The 17,660-nt window shown below is 37.6% G+C and overlaps 1 protein-coding gene across 2 annotated transcripts in view; it reads right to left on the minus strand.

Moving 5' to 3' along the window:
- CARS2 (cysteinyl-tRNA synthetase 2, mitochondrial) overlaps positions 1–17,658 on the minus strand; it is a 37,160-nt gene extending 19,502 nt beyond the window's left edge. The window contains exons 1-7 of one of the 2 annotated variants that reach the window (XM_039326744.1): positions 17,561–17,658; positions 16,879–17,413; positions 10,616–10,666; positions 8,025–8,142; positions 4,727–4,798; positions 3,563–3,668; positions 2,678–2,761 (exon numbers count right to left, since the gene is read on the minus strand). In XM_039326744.1, coding sequence (XP_039182678.1) covers positions 2,678–2,761; positions 3,563–3,668; positions 4,727–4,798; positions 8,025–8,142; positions 10,616–10,666; positions 16,879–16,883 — 436 coding nt within the window. In that variant the 5' untranslated portion in view covers positions 16,884–17,413; positions 17,561–17,658. Of the gene's footprint in view, positions 1–2,677; positions 2,762–3,562; positions 3,669–4,726; positions 4,799–8,024; positions 8,143–10,615; positions 10,667–12,133; positions 12,716–16,878; positions 17,414–17,560 lie in introns of those variants that run through there. The other variant, XM_039326743.1, reaches the window with a different exon arrangement.
- Positions 17,659–17,660: the final 2 nt, after the last annotated feature.

Below are 17,660 nucleotides of genomic sequence, written 5' to 3' on the forward strand. Positions count from 1 at the left end.
ATGGCACTGAAAAAAAAAAAAGACGACCAGTTATCGTACTTATGATTCACAGCATCCTCATGGTCACGTGTTTGAAATTCAGGCATTTTGACTGGCATATATTTACGACGGTTGCAGCATCCCAGAGTCACGTGATTGTCATTTGTGACCTTTCCAGCCAGCTTCCAACAAGCAAAGTCAATGGAGGAAGCCATTGACTTTGCTTGACATGGTTCACTTAACTGCAGTGAATCACTTAACAACAGAAACTTTGGTCCCAATTGTGTTCATAAGCTGACAACTACCTGTACACAATTTAAAAAGTCTGGATCAGCATGTACACCTATTTATTGTCTGTGCAGTGCTTTACTGCCAACTGATGTGTTAAACTTTCTATTCAGTTTAGCTAGAGCTAAGCATGAGTACCTAGCATTGTGCATTGGAATGAAGCTCATGTATAAGAGATCAGGATTAAATGCATAGACACACCCTTAATCTTTCCTGAGAGTCTTCCAATTTCCCACTTAAATTGCTGGGATAAGTCCTCTTTAATGCTGAAAATATCAAGTTATAGTAAATGTAAAAGAATAGATATTGATCCAGCAGTGGCTAACTAAAAGTATTATACCAGGGGTGCTTAACCACCATGCCGCAGCCCACTACCAGGCTGCAGCCTGTTCGGAACCGGAAGTGGTGGATGACCATATGCGCCGGTGTGTCTGCTGCTCACACAGAACTATCCCGTCTCCCCCTCCCCCTGCCGGTCTGCCAAGCCTGAAAGGTTGGGGACCGCTGTATTATATATCTGGACATACAAAAGAAACCAACCGATGTCTTAACAATTTAAAGGGATGTATAAATACCAAACTCAAGAGAGTCACCTGGATAATTTTCCTATATTGGATTTGCAAAAAAAGGCTTGTTAAAAGCTTTGAACAGAGAAGGGACAAAGCTTTGTGAGAAGGGACAAAGAAAAAATGAAAATAAATCTTTAGAACACTATATGAAAGGGCCAAGATTTTTAAAAGTAACTCTTAATACACTTTAATGAGGTTTTAAGGATTTGTTTATAGTTAAGAGATGGGAGTGGGAAGAAGCAATCACTTGTTGTATTTTAAGAGAACGTGATAAATTACTAAAATTGTTTATACAGGTATTCCTCGACTTACAATAGTTCATTTAGTGACCATTCAAAGTTACAATGGCATTGAAAAAAGTGACTTACAAAGGCTTTTCGGTTATGGCATTTGCAGCATCCCTATGATCGTGTGATCAAAATTTAGATGCTTGGTTCATGTTTATGACCACTGCAGCATCCCGGGGTCATGTGATCACCTTTTGTGACCTTCTGACAAGCAAAGTCAATGGGGAAATCAGATTCACTTAACAACCAGGTTAACAACTTATCAATTGCAGTGATTCACTTAACAACTGTGGCAAGAAAGGTCGCAAAATGGGGCAAAACTCATGTAACAAATGACTCAACAGAAATTTTGCACTCAATTGTGGTCATAAGTTGAGGACTACCAGTACTTGTGATAAAAGGAGAAATCATGCCTTTTATATTTTTCTTTTCCTTTATATTTGTTTTCTTTCCCTATTTTTTCCTTGTATTTTTTCTGCACCTTCTATTGTTTCTTTTTATTCTTTTAATTTTTTTTAGTTTATATTAGTTTTTTATCACTGTAGTTGTAATTTTTAATAAAATTACTGTTTTAAAAAAGGAAAGTATCATACCTCAGTAAAGACTGTCTGAGAATCTGCCTATCCCATGCATGCTTCCAAGGAAAAGGTCCTTGGTCTCTGGTCTCTCAGAGAAATCAAGAGGACATTGACCAAAAAACCACCTTTTTCTATGATGGGCTCAATACTGAGGAACATTTTGCCTCCAGAAGGTTGACTACTACCTTTTTTAGGTCTTGTACAGCTGGCAAGACAAATTTGAACAGTTCTGGAGAAGGTAACTTGATATGGATTGTCTAATTCCTGATAATAATATAATATAATATAATATAATATAATATAATATAATATAATATAATATAATATAATATAATATAATATAATATGATATGATATGATATGATATATGATATGATACGATACGATACAATATATGATATGATATGATATACGATATATATAATATCATATCATATCATTCTATATCATATAATAAATATAATATAATATAATATAATATAATATAATATAATATAATATAATATAATATAATATAATATATAATATAATATAATATAATATAATATATAATAATGAAGCTGGACCATAATTTTTATCTTGTTTCCAGTTTGGGTCTACTCATTTTATTTATATAATTTATTATCAAAATTCTTATTGAATCCAAAGAGTTCAAAGAAATATAAATTAATTTCATTACACAAACTATGTGAAACATAGTCTGCCCTCAGCCATGCATTTGCCAAGATAACTATAAAGTTAACTTGTTATGGAAGTAGTTCTACAACTGGTCAAGGCTATAGTTCTAGGAAAGAATGCAGGAAATACTTCCTATTTTTATAGTATTGCTATATTGCTGTTCCTGCTTTATACTGGGCTGGTTAATGTTAAGAATATTTTATGGCATATGCAAACTCTCTAGAATCTTAGTGAAGAAATATGTGTAGTAAGTAAATAAATAAACTTGTACAAAGGTCAGTAACCTTCAATAACATACCAAATTCCTCCTGGGCCTCAGGATAAATATTTGTTAGTTTTCCATATCTGTCTCCCCTAGAACGGACATCAAAATAAACATTACCTGTCGGAAATAAACAATTTGATCTTATTATAAAGATGGGAAATATGTAGTATTCTACTCGAGGGAATCATCAATCAATGCCTCTACTTTTATGCAACAATTCAGGCTAGCCCATATTATACACAAGATGCAAAGGAATGGTCCTGGGTATGCTGTTCCCTAGAGATGATGCCAGGTAGCCTATGCTGCTCACATTTCAGTACTAAGGCAGGAGAAATTTCATAGCAGGCCCAAGAGACAAAAATACATTAATGGACAAAACACACTTGAGACAAAGATCGTGCCAAGGATGCAGATTTCTCAGTCTCCATAATCAGTGAAGGTGAGCATATTCTACAAGCAAAAAATTGGAATCAGTTACTGTTTGTTCAATGATCATTCTGGTGTTAGGTCAATTTGTTTCTTAAAAATGGTTTACCTATGTTTCTACACCCAATTATTTCCAAAGTCCCTTGCCAGTAATATAATAAGCTCGTAGCCAAAAGAAAGAAGGAAAGAGGAAAAAAATGTACAATGTGATAGAGAAGCCAGTGGAAAGGCTGCAGGGGTCTTGTGGATAAGCCCTAACTCAGCAATGTAGCCTGTTAACCTACACTGCCTCTTTTGATAAGGTCTTTCAACAAGCCATGTGTCACAATCTCATCAATAAAAAAGGCAGCATTAATGCACAAATGTAACAGTCTTACCAACACTCATCTCATCTATACAGGTGGATCAAGAATGGCCCAGCCAATTCCAAAGCAATGTACTAACTGAACTGAAAACACATCACAGGATTACCATAAGATTGGGAAGTCTTACCTTGTGAAGTTGCATAACCATATCCATTAGTAACAAGTTGCTGTATAAAAGAAATTATCTGAGGAACATTTTCAGTTACTCTCATATAAATTGTGGGAGGAAGGACCTATGTAAAAACAGAGAATTATATATTAAGGACATGATTAATTGCTGATTAAAGTGATACAAAAGCAAAGGAATGTCTCTCTAAAGGAGTATATCAATTAGGTAGGAACTGAATATCTTAAATTATGGCAACTGGACCAAAGTTTATTAAAACTGAGACATTTCGTTACTCATCCAAGTAACTTCAGTCAAAATGAAATTTTGGGTAGGCAGATAGTCATTGGAAAGAACCAACTCTTGCCATACAGACTCAGTTTTAATAAACTTTGGTCCATTTGCCATGATTTAACCTTTTAAGATACAATCTCAAGTTCATGACTCTGGGCATCTAACAATAATTAAAACAGCATAAAAACATAAAAATGAAGACACAACAATACACATGTAATCTGTAACTGGGGAAAAAATCAAACCCAACAATAACAAATCAATCTAAATGTTGCAAAGGCTCAATCACACTCCAGATTCCCAGGCCTAGGATGGTCTGAGCAGAGTTTGGACTAGATCTTCTCTTCCAACCCTATGGTTCAATGATTTTCACCTCATTTTCCCTCCACTGTTTCTGCTCTTCTTTCATCTCACCTTCTTTTTATCCTTCCAACTTTTATATCTATTCACCTGCTTAGCCCCCTTTCCTTTGTCTGTTTCCCGGCATTGCTCCCTCTCTTTCAGTCTTTCTCCCTTTTCACTAACTTAAATGTTCCTTTCTTTGTATCAGCAGACATTGTCTTTCTTTTTAAGTCTACCTACTTTTCCTGCTTGTCCTCCACTTCTTCTGCATCCCACATCCATGTTTCTTCCACTTACTTTGTTTTTTTCTTTTGTCGGTATGATCCTCAGAACCAAATCTAAGCCACAGCCTATCTACTGTTGCATCCAGAATTTTTTTCTTAAAGGTTTTAAAGTGTTGTTACAAAGCTAAACAAAGAGGGTGCAACAACTACTATTACAACTAGGGCACCCCTTGAGCCAAAGGGAGTTGTCACCATTGTCCTAGCAGCTCTGCAACAAAACAAGTTTTACATTCAACATTAAAGCATATTAATTAAATATTTGTACCTTTAAGGCAGCCATATCTTGTTTAAAGTCCTCCTCATAACAACGAGCAAGGGTTTCCGGGGAGATTTCCATCTATAAGAAAACAGCAAGTGATTAAGTCATGTATCAAGGATAAGAGCTAACAGAGATTATGAAATCAAGATATAACCAAGAGGTCTCACCAACTGTTCTTCTAATGAATTAACATGTTAAAAGGTTTAAGAAACACTGGCCCAAAGAATCTCCAAGATCCATTCCAACAGGACTTTTATGATTTAATAATTACTAATTTTATACATCTATCTATATAATATTAATACTCTGATTCCTGTAACCTTTTATTGGGTGAAATGGTGCATCAAAGGGCAAAACTTTTTCAACCAAGATAGCTCAAACGCACTAACTTACAGAAAGCATCCAAAATCCGGGACCCATGACACCCACGGAATTGAAATTTGACAAATTTTATAAAACATTTTATGACATAAAAATAACCATAAAGTACTTTATAACATAATCCAACATGTCATAAACATAAAATTTCCTATGTCTGACTATGCTGTACATTTCAACGTGGGCTACTTTCAAAGGCAGAATTTTGCCATTATATTAGAAACTCTGCCATTGTTGAAGGCATCCAATAAAGAAATATCACTGAAACAATGAGCCAACAAGTCATGAGTTGTCCAGTAATACATAATTTTGAAATATATACAAGTAGGCTTTGATTTATGACCATTTATTCAGCAAGTAATAATAATAATAATAATAATAATAATAATAATAATAATAATAATAATAATAATAATAATAATAAAAAATTGGAAGGGACCTTGGAGGTCATCGAGTCCAACCCCCTGCTCAGGCAGGAAATCCTATACCATTTTGGACAAATGGCTATCCAGTCTCTTCTTAAAAACTTCCAGTGTTGGAGCATTCACCACTTCTGGAGGTAGGTTGTTCCACTAGTTAATTGTTCTGTCAGGAAGTTTCTCTTTAGTTCTAGGTTGCTTCTCTTCTTAATCAGTTTCCATCCGTTGCTTCTTGTCCTGCCTTCAGGCACCTTGGAGAATAGCTTGACTCCCTCTTCTTTGTGGCAGCCCCTCAAATATTGGAACACTGCTGTCATGTGCCCCCTCGTCCTTCTCTTCGTTAAACTAGACATACCCAATTCCAGCAACCATTCCTTATATGTTTTAGCCTCCAGTCCCCTAATCATCTCTGTTGCTTTTCTCTGTACTCTTTCTAGAGTCTCAGCATCTTTTTTACATTGTGGTGACCAAAACTGGTTGCAGTATTCCAAGTGTGGCCTTACCAAGGCATTGTAAAGTGGTATTAATATTTCACGTGGTCTTGATTCTATTCCTCTGTTAATGCAGCCCAGCACTGTGTTGGCCTTTTTGGCAGCTGCAGCACACTGCTGGCTCATATTTAAGTGATTATCCACTAGGACTCCGAGATCCCTCTCACAATTGCTACTATTGAGCAATGTACCCCCTATACTATATCTGTATATTTGGTTTTTCTTGCCTAAATGTAGAATCTTATTTTTTTCACCATTGAATTTCATTTTGTTAGATAGCGCCCAGTGTTTAAGTCTGTCCAGGTCTTCCTGTATCCTAAGCCTGTCTTATGGAGTGTTGGCTATTCCTGCCAGCTTGGTGTTGTCTGCAAATTTGATGAGTTCCCCATCTACTCCCTCGTCCAGATCATTGATGAAGATGTTGAAGACCACTGGGCCTAGAACAGAGCCCTGGGGCACCTCACTACACACTTCCCCCCATGTAGATGCGGTTCCATTGAGGACCACACGCTGAGTACGGCCAGTCAGTCAGCTACGAATCCATCTGGTGGTGATGCTGTCTAACCCACATTTTTCTATCTTATTGAATAGTAGGTTGTGATCTACTTTATCAAATGCCTTACTGAAGTCCAAGTAAATTATATCCACAGCATTCCTCTGATCCACTAATTTTGTCACCTGGCCAAAGAATGCAATAAGGTTTGTCTGGCATGATCTGTTTTTGACAAACTCATGTTGGCTTTTAGTAGTGATTTTGTTTGCCTCTAGGTGTTCGCTGATTCGTTGTTTATTTTTTCCAGAATCTTCCCAGGTATTGAGGTCAGGCTGATAGGTCTGTAATTTTCTGGATCCATTTTTTTTCCTTTTTTGAAGATGGGAACTACATCAGCTCTTTTCCAGTCCCCTGGTAGTTCCCCTGTGCTCCAGGATCTTTGAAAAATATAGTTCAGTGGTTCTGAGATCACATCTGCCAGTTCCTTGAGAACCTTGGGGTGTAATCCATCTGGTCCTGGTGATTTGAACTCGTCTAGGCTGGACAGGCACTGGTCCTTGGAGTTCTGCTCATCACAGGGTCCCCTGGTCATGTAATCATTATTTCTGGCATTCCCTACTAGCTTCCTATGAGGAAAATCAAGAACTTGTGATGACTGAGATCCTAGCTTAATGACCTGCAAAGTCCTCATTTAACAATAGCAACTAGGATTGAAAGAATTATCGTTGCTATATAATGCAGTAATTTCACGTCATGCTTTACGATTGCATCACTTAGCAACAGAGTTCCTGGTCCCAATTATTCTTGTAACCAAACATAATTAAAGTAATAATATGAAGTGATTAAAAATGTGCTGATCTAAAAATAAGACAGAAAAAAATATTCCCCTGACATTAAGCTTTGACCTCCTCATTCTGCAATTGTTGTAGGGGCTGCACATTTACTTGAAAGGATTCTCCAAATCATTTGATGGAGCAACCATAGCAATGGAAGCTAGGAGAAGGTCATTTCAAATAAGGATTTTCACTTCAAGCAAGCCTGATTGCTCACCATGATCATTATGAAGGCTTTCCACTCCTTATATAATTCTGGTTGACTGGGCTTTCTTTCTAAAGTGTTCCTAAAGCAATGGAACCTTTGTCAGAGAGCTTTCCCCTGATTTGACTTGTTATTGCCATATTTAATTCTCTTACTACGTTTGTACTATAGTGTATTTGTTTCTATTTGGGGTTTGTTTTATGTTGTGTTTTTGAGTAGTTTTTGATTGCAACGGCCTACCAATATGTTCAATAAATAAACAAATAAATTTCAAGGGTTTTAACTATTTTCAGCTTATTTAAAATCAATTCAAACAGATCAATTGTATTTTACTATCTAACTTGGATATGATGCAAATAGCACAATACAAGAGCACAGAACAGATTTTATATACCAAGCAATAAAACATATATAAAGAAATACATGATATAAAATAGATATACATTCTAAAAACATGTATAAAGTAGGCTGATGTATATGCTTACCTCATGTGCTCTTTTAATTATTTTATCATCTATATCTGTAATCCCCATCACCATCACTACTTCCTTTCCAAATATCTTTGTTATTACTCTTCGAATTATGTCAAATTTTACGTAAGAACTGAAATACAGGGAGAAAAATCATGAATGTGTTAGGGCAGTGACAAATTTTATAAATTCTGATCATCATTTTCAGCTCTGAATATATCCAAAATATATTAGAACAACAGAATCTTATGCTACATTAGAAGATTTACTATGATATAAAATGTAGTTTTTGTGCAATAGGAAAGCTTCAGGATTCTGAGATCTATCCTGCTTTTTTAATTAGGCATCAAATATGCAGCAAACACATACAGTATGTCTCAGATGGATGCTTAAAATCACCTACAGTTGAAATTAAATAATTCTAAAGCCAGAAAATGAGCAAAATTTATAGCTACTTGACACAAAAATATTATCCTATGTTGTCTTAATTTCAGCAGAATGAAGATTTCACCCGGTGGGTAAGGAAGGGAGAAGACATTTTATTATTCTGCAGTTAACAATTGGGAATCAGGTCAATCAACAGCAAATCCTACAGATATTTATAAAATGCCACAGAAAGTTTTTTTTTTATCCCTCCAGAACTTTACCTGATGCTTGAACCGTGCTACAAAATACAAGAGACAGGTGGCATTTCTATACAACCTTCAACTATTTTTAACTATAGCTATTGATGAACATAATGTTACAACCATGGCTTTTCTATTTTTTTTCTTTTTAAAGCAATCTTAACCTATACATTCTGAAATAAGCTCCACCACTAACATACAGTAACGAGGATGGTAAACTTTCTTTAATATGCACTGTTAGACAAGTGTCTTGTTTTGATTAAGCCCTAAATAAACAGGCCTACGTTGCTGATAAATAAGTTGTTTAGTAATTTTATAGTCTTCCTTCATGTTCCATTTCTATTGAAACAAGGTAATAACTTCTACTTAGAAAATACAGATAATCCTCATTTAGTGAAAATTCGAACCAGCAAGTTGGTCATTAAGTAAGGTGAAAATGCAACTGCGTTTAAGATCTTATTTCAGCTTACCTTTATTTTACGGATGAACAAAGGTAATAAATGTGAAGATTTATTTATTAGATTACTATTATGGCTCACACACAGTAACTAGGATTAACAATAAAGTTACTTTTTCATTGGCTTTATAATTGCAGTCACTAAATGTGTGTATTCAATGCTGATAACATAATTTTATATGTCTAATAAAATATATAACTAAAATCATTACATTCATATTACTACCAATTAGATAAATTGGCATTATTTAGCTCCCTAAAATTATATATTTTATAGTATAACCTCCTGATACATACAGTCATTATTATACACTTAATAATGACTGTATGTATGTGGTATTTTCAAGGAATCCTGGCTTAATCTGATTGCTAATAGGTTTAATGTGGCATACCATCTTATGCTCCAAATCACACTTTCCCCTCTAAATCTGGATCCCTACACAGTCCTCTTAGATATTTCAGTGAGTTTACTTTGGTGATCTGGAAATGTCGCATGATAATAAATAGGTCAAAAATGTATCATACTGTAAGGAGGTGAATTTCAGGTTGTATTCAAAGTTGCACTTTGCAGTTAGATATCAAAAATGTTCAAAACAGATTTACTCTACTTCTGAAAGGAGAAAAGTGTAGAAGCTAACCTGACCTCAGTGGGATAAGTTGTTCCAAAATGAGGAGCTGCAACTCTCTGGTTACCAACTCTCTAATTTATCTTAGGAAGGGCACCTATAGCATCATTTCCTAGCTGGACAATATAAACAGGACTAGCAGATTCTACTTAAGGAAGACATTCAAAAAACTATTCTGTATTTGACTATGTCCTTGCTTTAACCACTTTACCCATAGCTGAAAAATAGGAATACTACAAGTAATAAAATGTTTCACCTAATCTTTCAATCGAGTAAGGCAACCACCACATAATATATATTGAAAAATTCTTTTCTCCAAGTCAGATGCAGAGGTGACCATGGAGACAGGGGTGAGTGGGTGTTAGAAAAGACAAGATGCCATCACAACAAACATAAAAAGGGGCAGGGCTTTGATCATGTGTCATCAACACCATTCTGCAGACTTCCCTGGTCAGATAGATTGACCATCTGTCATGCTATATCTAATCTTCATCCATTTAATGTCTTTGGCAATTCTCTATGTATTTTCTTGAGATTAGTGAACCTAATGAGACTTTCATTATGTATAAATACAATATCAGAGTTAACTCAGCTAACTCTTGCTTTTTGTTGAAAGAGCTAATCAATGCTAATTTATCTAATAAAATAATCATTTATGGGGAAAACAAGGACAAGATAAAAATGTAATAAATAATAAACGAACGACAACATTATCACACAAAGACTGCAATTTGAACAGATGTTACAAAAGAAGGTTGTAATGGCATTTGCATGCACCACACAAATGTCAGCATTTTACTATTGAACACAATTTGCTATGGATGCTGCTGCTAATTATAGTCTGTATCTAGAGAAGTCTGTGAAGTATAAATGTAAACAAAAATGATTAAAACTCACCAAGCATGCCCAAGATGTGCATGATCATATACAGTAGGCCCACAACTGTACCTGCGAATAAAATTAAAGTGACAAAAATCAGAGATACAAGTGGAAAAGTCATATCAGTGAACAGTTTTTAAAAGTTCAACATCAGCCACAATGACTGACCATGGGTGATGAAATTATCTGGTTCTGGTAACATACTAGGGAGACTTCATCAAGAAATATATTTTGAGAGTCATATCTTATTATCCACATTAAACTTGCTCAAAATTTACCATCTTAATTAGGTCCAAACTGAACAATGGCAAATTTCAAAAAAAGGGTATAAGGCAGAACAAATGACTAAATCACATCTAGATTGGGAGCTTGCTTTTTAAGCCCAGGAGGTCCACAAATCATCATCTTTGATATGCAAACAATAAGGAACTTCCAGAAAGCCTCAAAAGAGTTTGGATTTTATTTTTACCCATTTCTTTGCCTAAAGCAGCCTTGCATAACATTAAGTCTTCCAACTAATTCATAATCAAGGTAGGTAAAAAGAATAATTATGCATGGTGCACATCACTACAACATCAATTAGATAGCACTACCTAGTCAATCTTGGATGACAAAGTAGATGATGAGTAACAGGTCCCTAGATAAAGGCAATGACAAACATGTTTCTCTGCAAGTAAATTATATTAACATGTCTGTAAAGTGATCAGGAATTGAACCTTTACTTTTAGACCACAAATCTGTCAGCACATTACTTAATGCTACCTTTACGTTTTCTGCTTTTCTGTTTCTGCTTTAAATATTTAATAACTGAGCAAAGCTCCAGAAGATTTCTAGATGGCAATAGATTTGGACATTCCAATTCTTTTCTGCCACCTAATTGCTGTCCCTAATTTCACTGGTCAGATATGGTACCCTATTCTAACAGAAGCTGGCATATGAATTTCTTCATCTGTAACTACTCCTTGGCCTCTGCTAATATTACAGGTCTTGATTCACCTGTCTTCTATCTGCTTGAGCATTATCTGACAGGGTTTTTTCTTATTTGGAAGGTAGATGCTGTATGCCGTTTCATTGCAAGATCAAGTTCAGGAGGCCACTGAGGCCTTGGGACAGATGAGTTTCCAAATTCCATAAACCAAAACTTTGCCATTTTAGAGCCTAGGCTACAATCCCCAATAAGAGCCCTTTTCTATTCAACTAACTTATTTTTATTTTTTTAGAAAAGAGGGATAAAAATAAAATGTTCTCTCTGTTTTTTTAATTGACTAATCCAATTCTGTACTATGTACTGCTTTCCCTTCCCATTGAGAAAGGCCTATAATTTTACAAGCCCCATGTCAAGGAAAGCTTCCAAAGGAATGGCTCCTCCCTCCGCCCCCCAGCATTTACTACTGTACATCTCCATCAGCAACAAAATAGGTTTATTTCATTGCTTCTATAAGCGCAGCAATCCTGCCCAAGGTGTGGGAAGGGAGGTTTGAAAATTTATCAGTAGCCCAGGCCAGGATAGATTTGACAATTTTCTAATTATTCTACCAAGTCACCACGTTGGCATTTCTCAGGATAAGGGGCTCTTTGCTTCTGCTCAAGCTGTTATAGATCTGGATCCCGGTGTCTTCGCCGGTGGGCTTGATCCACTTCGTCCTGACTTCCAGGGTACCCGCAGTGCACCTTCTCCTGCGGGAGCCCTCACTCAGCGGATGGCGCTTCCTTGGAGTGCCAGGCGGAGCCCTGCTGGCCACCGAAGTTAACCCTCCATAACGACGCACGTCCAGCCGTTGCAAAGGTGAAGTGGTGGCGTTCAGGCAGCTGCCGCCAGTCCGGGCTAGCAAAGGAGCGCAAAACATGCTTCCGTCGTGGCGAAGAGGCCGCCGTGGCGTTTCAGCAGCGCCTTCTCTTCTACTGCTTGCGCCGAAGCCAATCCAGAGACACGCAGCACACACAACTGCGAGATCCCGCCGCGTTCCTCCTCTCTCCTCCTCCCAGCAAGAGGGAGGGGCTCTCTCGGCGCCGCAGCTCACCAGCAGAAGGAAGCGACGCACAGCCCACTCCGGCGGTAGGAACAGTCGGTTGTTCGCCGCTGAGGAGAGCGGTAGCTACAGGCGGAGTCCAGCAGGAAAAGGAGGAGCTTTCGTGGTTCTTTGCCTGCGTTAATAGGGAAGAGGCGGAGAAAGCGAGGAAGCATTCAACAACAGCGAAACGATATTTTTCACAGATTACAGGAGTCTCCCTTCCAGACTTGCCGGTGACCTTGAAAGTTGCGTAGCGTCCCGTATTAACTCGCGAAAAGCCCCCCGCGGAGACTGAAAGTAAAGCTGGTGCACCTTTTCCAGGGAAGGCATCTGATTAAGCGCATGGGGCATACCTCCAAGTAAACCTGAATTGCAAGGGGAGGGGGCAACACTGCACGTCTATATGTGCAAGCGGTAAGTGGCTGTAGTGACCACAGACGTACCGTATTCGCCCTTTTAAAATCTTTCTGAAATATAATGCAAATCTCTACAGCTTTACTCGGAAATAACACTCGCTGATAAATTCCCTGGTTGGAGTCTTGATAGGGGAAAACCCGGGTTCAATCCCTATTCAGTCTGGGCTTACTGGATGACTTTGGGCCGGTGTGGCTTTAAGTTCTACTCAGCTTTTACGAGGATGAAAGTCATTGTTGAATCCATGTCTGCCACTGTGAGCTTCTTAGAGAAACATGAGGAATATGAGAAAAAGGGTTTGAACAGCAGCTTAAGAGTGGGTTTATAACAAACCTCAGGAGCCCAGATGACATCACTGATTTTAACAATGCTATGTCATGCATATTAGACTTTGTAGAATCTATATTTTCATTTGTTAAAAAAATATGTTTGATTTCTGAGATGTTAGTTGCATTGTCTGAGAACTTTTTCTTAAGAAGCAGACATGTCTCTTAATTTTATTACTGGTTTATAAGATGTTCAAAAAGCAAATGTGAAAGTGATCTTTCATTAAATTTAATGGACATATTACATTTTTATCAAAAGAACGTTTCCCAAGCAATTGACATTGTTCCAGTAGACACTATACCATGACATTTATATTTATACACATGCACACCCCACTTTGTGAAGCTTTGCTTGATGTAATTCAGAATGAATCCCAATATACATGGTCATAAGTACCATTAAAGTCACTGAGTTACTGAAACATACACTGGAAGCGTGCTTTAATTTTATTTATATGCTCTCATTTTATTTTGACACAATTTATGCATCCATAGACATGAAATAAAAATACTACTAAAAAGAAAAATATATATTTTATTGCAATCATCTATATCCCAGAATTCTCCCAAAACATGTAAGCAAATAATTAAAAATAACGAAAACTACTAAAAAGCTTGAACATTCTGCCCCTTGAGCCTGGAGACAAATAATAGCTGTGGTTTGTAGCAAATCCTGCATCTTTAATCCTAGATCATATGTATAAATGCATGCACCTATGCATCTACAAACTAAAACAAAGTACTAAACAGACATGTCTCATACTAATATTGACTGAGTGTAGCTTATAAAATATGTTAAGACTATTAGTGCAAAACATCTTATACATTTATTTCTGATTAAATAAATGGAGCTGAATGGAGATACCAGTTTGCATGTCTGCATTTCTTCTTTGAAACTAAACTTGTCTAACTCTACAGATTGGCCAGAAAACAGTTTCCCAAGTTGAAAGAAGTCTTATTCAATATAATAGTTATGGAGCTTTGTCTTGAAGCCACACAAATATTGGAGTTAATTGGTCCACACAAAAATAAGTTCCTATAAAACCCTAAGCACCATTAAGACTTTCAAGAAGATTCATGATTTTTCAGAAGTTTTTACACAAAGTTTTTACACAAATGTGTAGGTACTTAGCTATTATTGCTATTTCTAGGAAACACAAATAGAAGAAACAAATTTTACAACAGAATCCACTGAAGACAAATGCTGTTTATTGTTTATAAAAACTACTCCCTTTCTGCTAACATGTATGATTGTGGCTTAAGCAGCATAGTGTAATTTTGTCTAATTGAGAAATGAACTTTCTTTGAGGGCAAATCCATTCCTTCTCTTCTGAGACTCACTATGAAACAAAAGGAAGCTTCTGTTTTAAAAAAGAACTAGTTATATCCCCTCTTCCTTTTTTCTAGTTATCTGTTAAAAAAAAAATCTGTGCGCTGTTTTCCCCCATCCACCAGTTTAGAAAGAATAAAATGCCTTGTGCTTATTCATTTTGTCTGCAGGTTTTGCACACCAATTGATCACAGCTGCTTTTTTTGGCATCTCATTTTTTTTTAACTATGAGCCGAGGTGGCGCAGCAGTTAGAGTGCAGTACTGCAGGCCACTTTAGCTGACTGTGTTCAGCAGGTCAGCGGTTCAAATCTCACCGGCTCAAGGTTGACTCAGCCTTCCATCCTTCCAGGGTAGGTAAAATGAGGACCCAGATTGTTGGAGGCAATGTAAATATATACATTGCTTACTGGTGTACACCGCTTAGAGAGTGCTTGCACTTAAAGCGGTATATAAGTCTCATAAATAAATAAATAAATAAACTATCAAATGGACTAGGTTTATCAACCAAATGATTGACAATTGCTTCTGTGAATTTATGTAAAGGAAAGGTCCAATCATGTCCTACTCTAGGGGGTGGTGCTCATCTCCATTTCTTAGCAGATGGAGCCAGTATTGTCAGAAGATGCTTTCATGGTCATGTGGCCTGCCTGACTATATGCCAAAGGCCCACGGAATGCTGTTATCTTCCCACCAAAGTGTTATCTATTTATCTACTTAGCTTGCATGCTTTCGAACTGCTAGGTACCCATACTGTAATCACCACAAGGATATCACATCAATCTGGTGTGCAGATTGTCTGCAGCAGGCAAAAAAAAAAATTCATTCATTTAGCATTTATTTATATCCTGCCTTTATTATTTTTACAAATAATTCAAGGCAGTGAACATATCCTTCCTATTTTCCCCATAATAACAACCCTGTGAACTGAGCTGGGCTGAGGGAAAGTGATTAGCCCAAGGTCACTTGTGATGGGTCCCTTGATATTTTTAAGAAATAGTATTTTTATTTCCTGTGGTGTTGGTTTTACAATCTCTATTCAAGAGAAGCAGCTGATGCACCTCTCTCTTTTACATAGACTGTTTTCTCTATTGACTGAAAGGTAGCTGTTCCAGGGAAGATCACCTGCACCAAACAGGATACTATTTTATACCTGTAGTGAGAATGTAAAACAAATATTTTGTCACTATCTACACTACAGTTTAGATCTGGAAATCAAGAGACTGTGAGTTCTAGTCTTGCCTTAGGCATGAAAGCCAGCTGGGTGACTTTGAGCCAGTTGTTCTCCCTCAGCTCCAACCCACCTAACAGGGTTGTTGTAGAAGAGGAACCACCTTGAGATACGTATAAAGTAATCAAGTCAGCTTAAAATATAATCTGTTCAAATCCATATTGTGCAATTTCTATTATAACTATTCAAAATCTTACATTTTTAAATCTATATGTCAAAAAGTAAAAGTTTGCCACAACACACCTGTTTGCTTTTAAACCCAGAAAGTTAAATTATAAGATGTAATCAGTGAATATCATGGTTGTAAAAACAGCTCAATAGCCCTTCAAAATTCACTGGACAAATATGATCTGAAAATTTAAGAATGACTCTTCACTACCCTGCCAGTCATCAAGGCATCCCTTTTCTTCCACCTTCTGTCAGTTTTACACCCTCAACTATTTTCAGGCAGTTGTTCTTTATGCAGGCATCTGGCAATTACACCTGTTACTAAATAAATATATTTAAGTTGCCATTGCAGTTAACTATTGGCTTTAAGCTCAATTTCCTGATATTTCCTCCCTTTGTTCAATTTTTTTTCTTTCCATCAACCTAAATCTACTTTCCAAACAGCAGGACTACCTAGGGACAATTATCTGAACATGGATTCGAGCTTAGGGGGGGTACTGCAGTTGGCTAAATTCAAATAAGTACCAAGCGATCCTTTCTCATCAGGGCAGAGGAAAGCAATCAGCTTGTTCCACTTAGATCCTCTTGTTTTCTGCAGCTGAATGTGCTTTGATTTTCAGATTAGGCAACCTTAAAAGTACGGGGGCTACCCCACCCCGCAGTCCAGTAGCCATTATCCGGGCGCATGCGGCACCACTAAAAAAGAAGAGGTTATAGGGAAATGTAGTCTATTTTTTTGCATTTTTCGCCCTCCATTTTATTCACAAGTCATCAATTTGCGCATGCACCGATTTTTACTTGCCTCATCTTTTCCGGCTCTGCAATCCGCAACCTGTGACTGGATTAGAAGGCAAAGGGGTGGGAAACAGCCTGACAGTTGATTGGGCAATCCTGTTGTCAGTGTTGGATTATAACGATAGAGGCAGTAGCTAACTTCAAGCAGGGAAGGAGACGGTCTCCTTTTAACTCGGGAAACTCCTGTAAACTGGAGAACCGAAACAGTGCAGAGGGGAGGCAGAAGGGAGCCAACAGCTGCATCCCTTCCTCTCTGGCCACTATGCGGCTTGCTGCCGAGGCTGAGAAAGACCGTAGTCCTTTGCCGCAAGTTCTCCAAGTTTATGCCCGAGGCGCGACAAACGGAAAAGCACCATCCTAACTCTTATCAGCTCTGCCCGTTCTCCGGTCCGGGGTGCTGAGCAATCCAAAGGGTCTGGCGGAGGAGTTCAAAAGCCAGCCGCTGAATGAAACGCCGCCCACCAACTTCAGACGTCTCTTTTTCGTTTTGCCTTTAGTCAACACAGCCCGAGTTCCCGCTCCAGCAGACGCAGCGCAGAGCCCTTTTTTTAGGGAAAAAGAAAGAATAAGCAGTATTGCGTTTGCGACAACCCCCCCCCCCCGAGACATGACTACGTCAGAAAGCTGTATTTGGCTGGGCATGCACAAAACCCCATTCCCGTGTAGCTCCCCCGCCCCCGCGGTCTCACTTCCTTCTCGGGAGGAGGGAGAGGCCAGCACAACTGTAGAGAAAGCGGCGCATTGAGTGTCCTCGCTGCTGCTGCTCTTTCGGGGAGGGGGGTTTGCAAT

This window comes from Crotalus tigris, unplaced genomic scaffold (assembly GCF_016545835.1).
Source record: "Crotalus tigris isolate CLP2741 ecotype Arizona unplaced genomic scaffold, ASM1654583v1 scf7180000024343.1644824, whole genome shotgun sequence".
Lineage (NCBI taxonomy): Eukaryota > Metazoa > Chordata > Lepidosauria > Squamata > Viperidae > Crotalus > Crotalus tigris.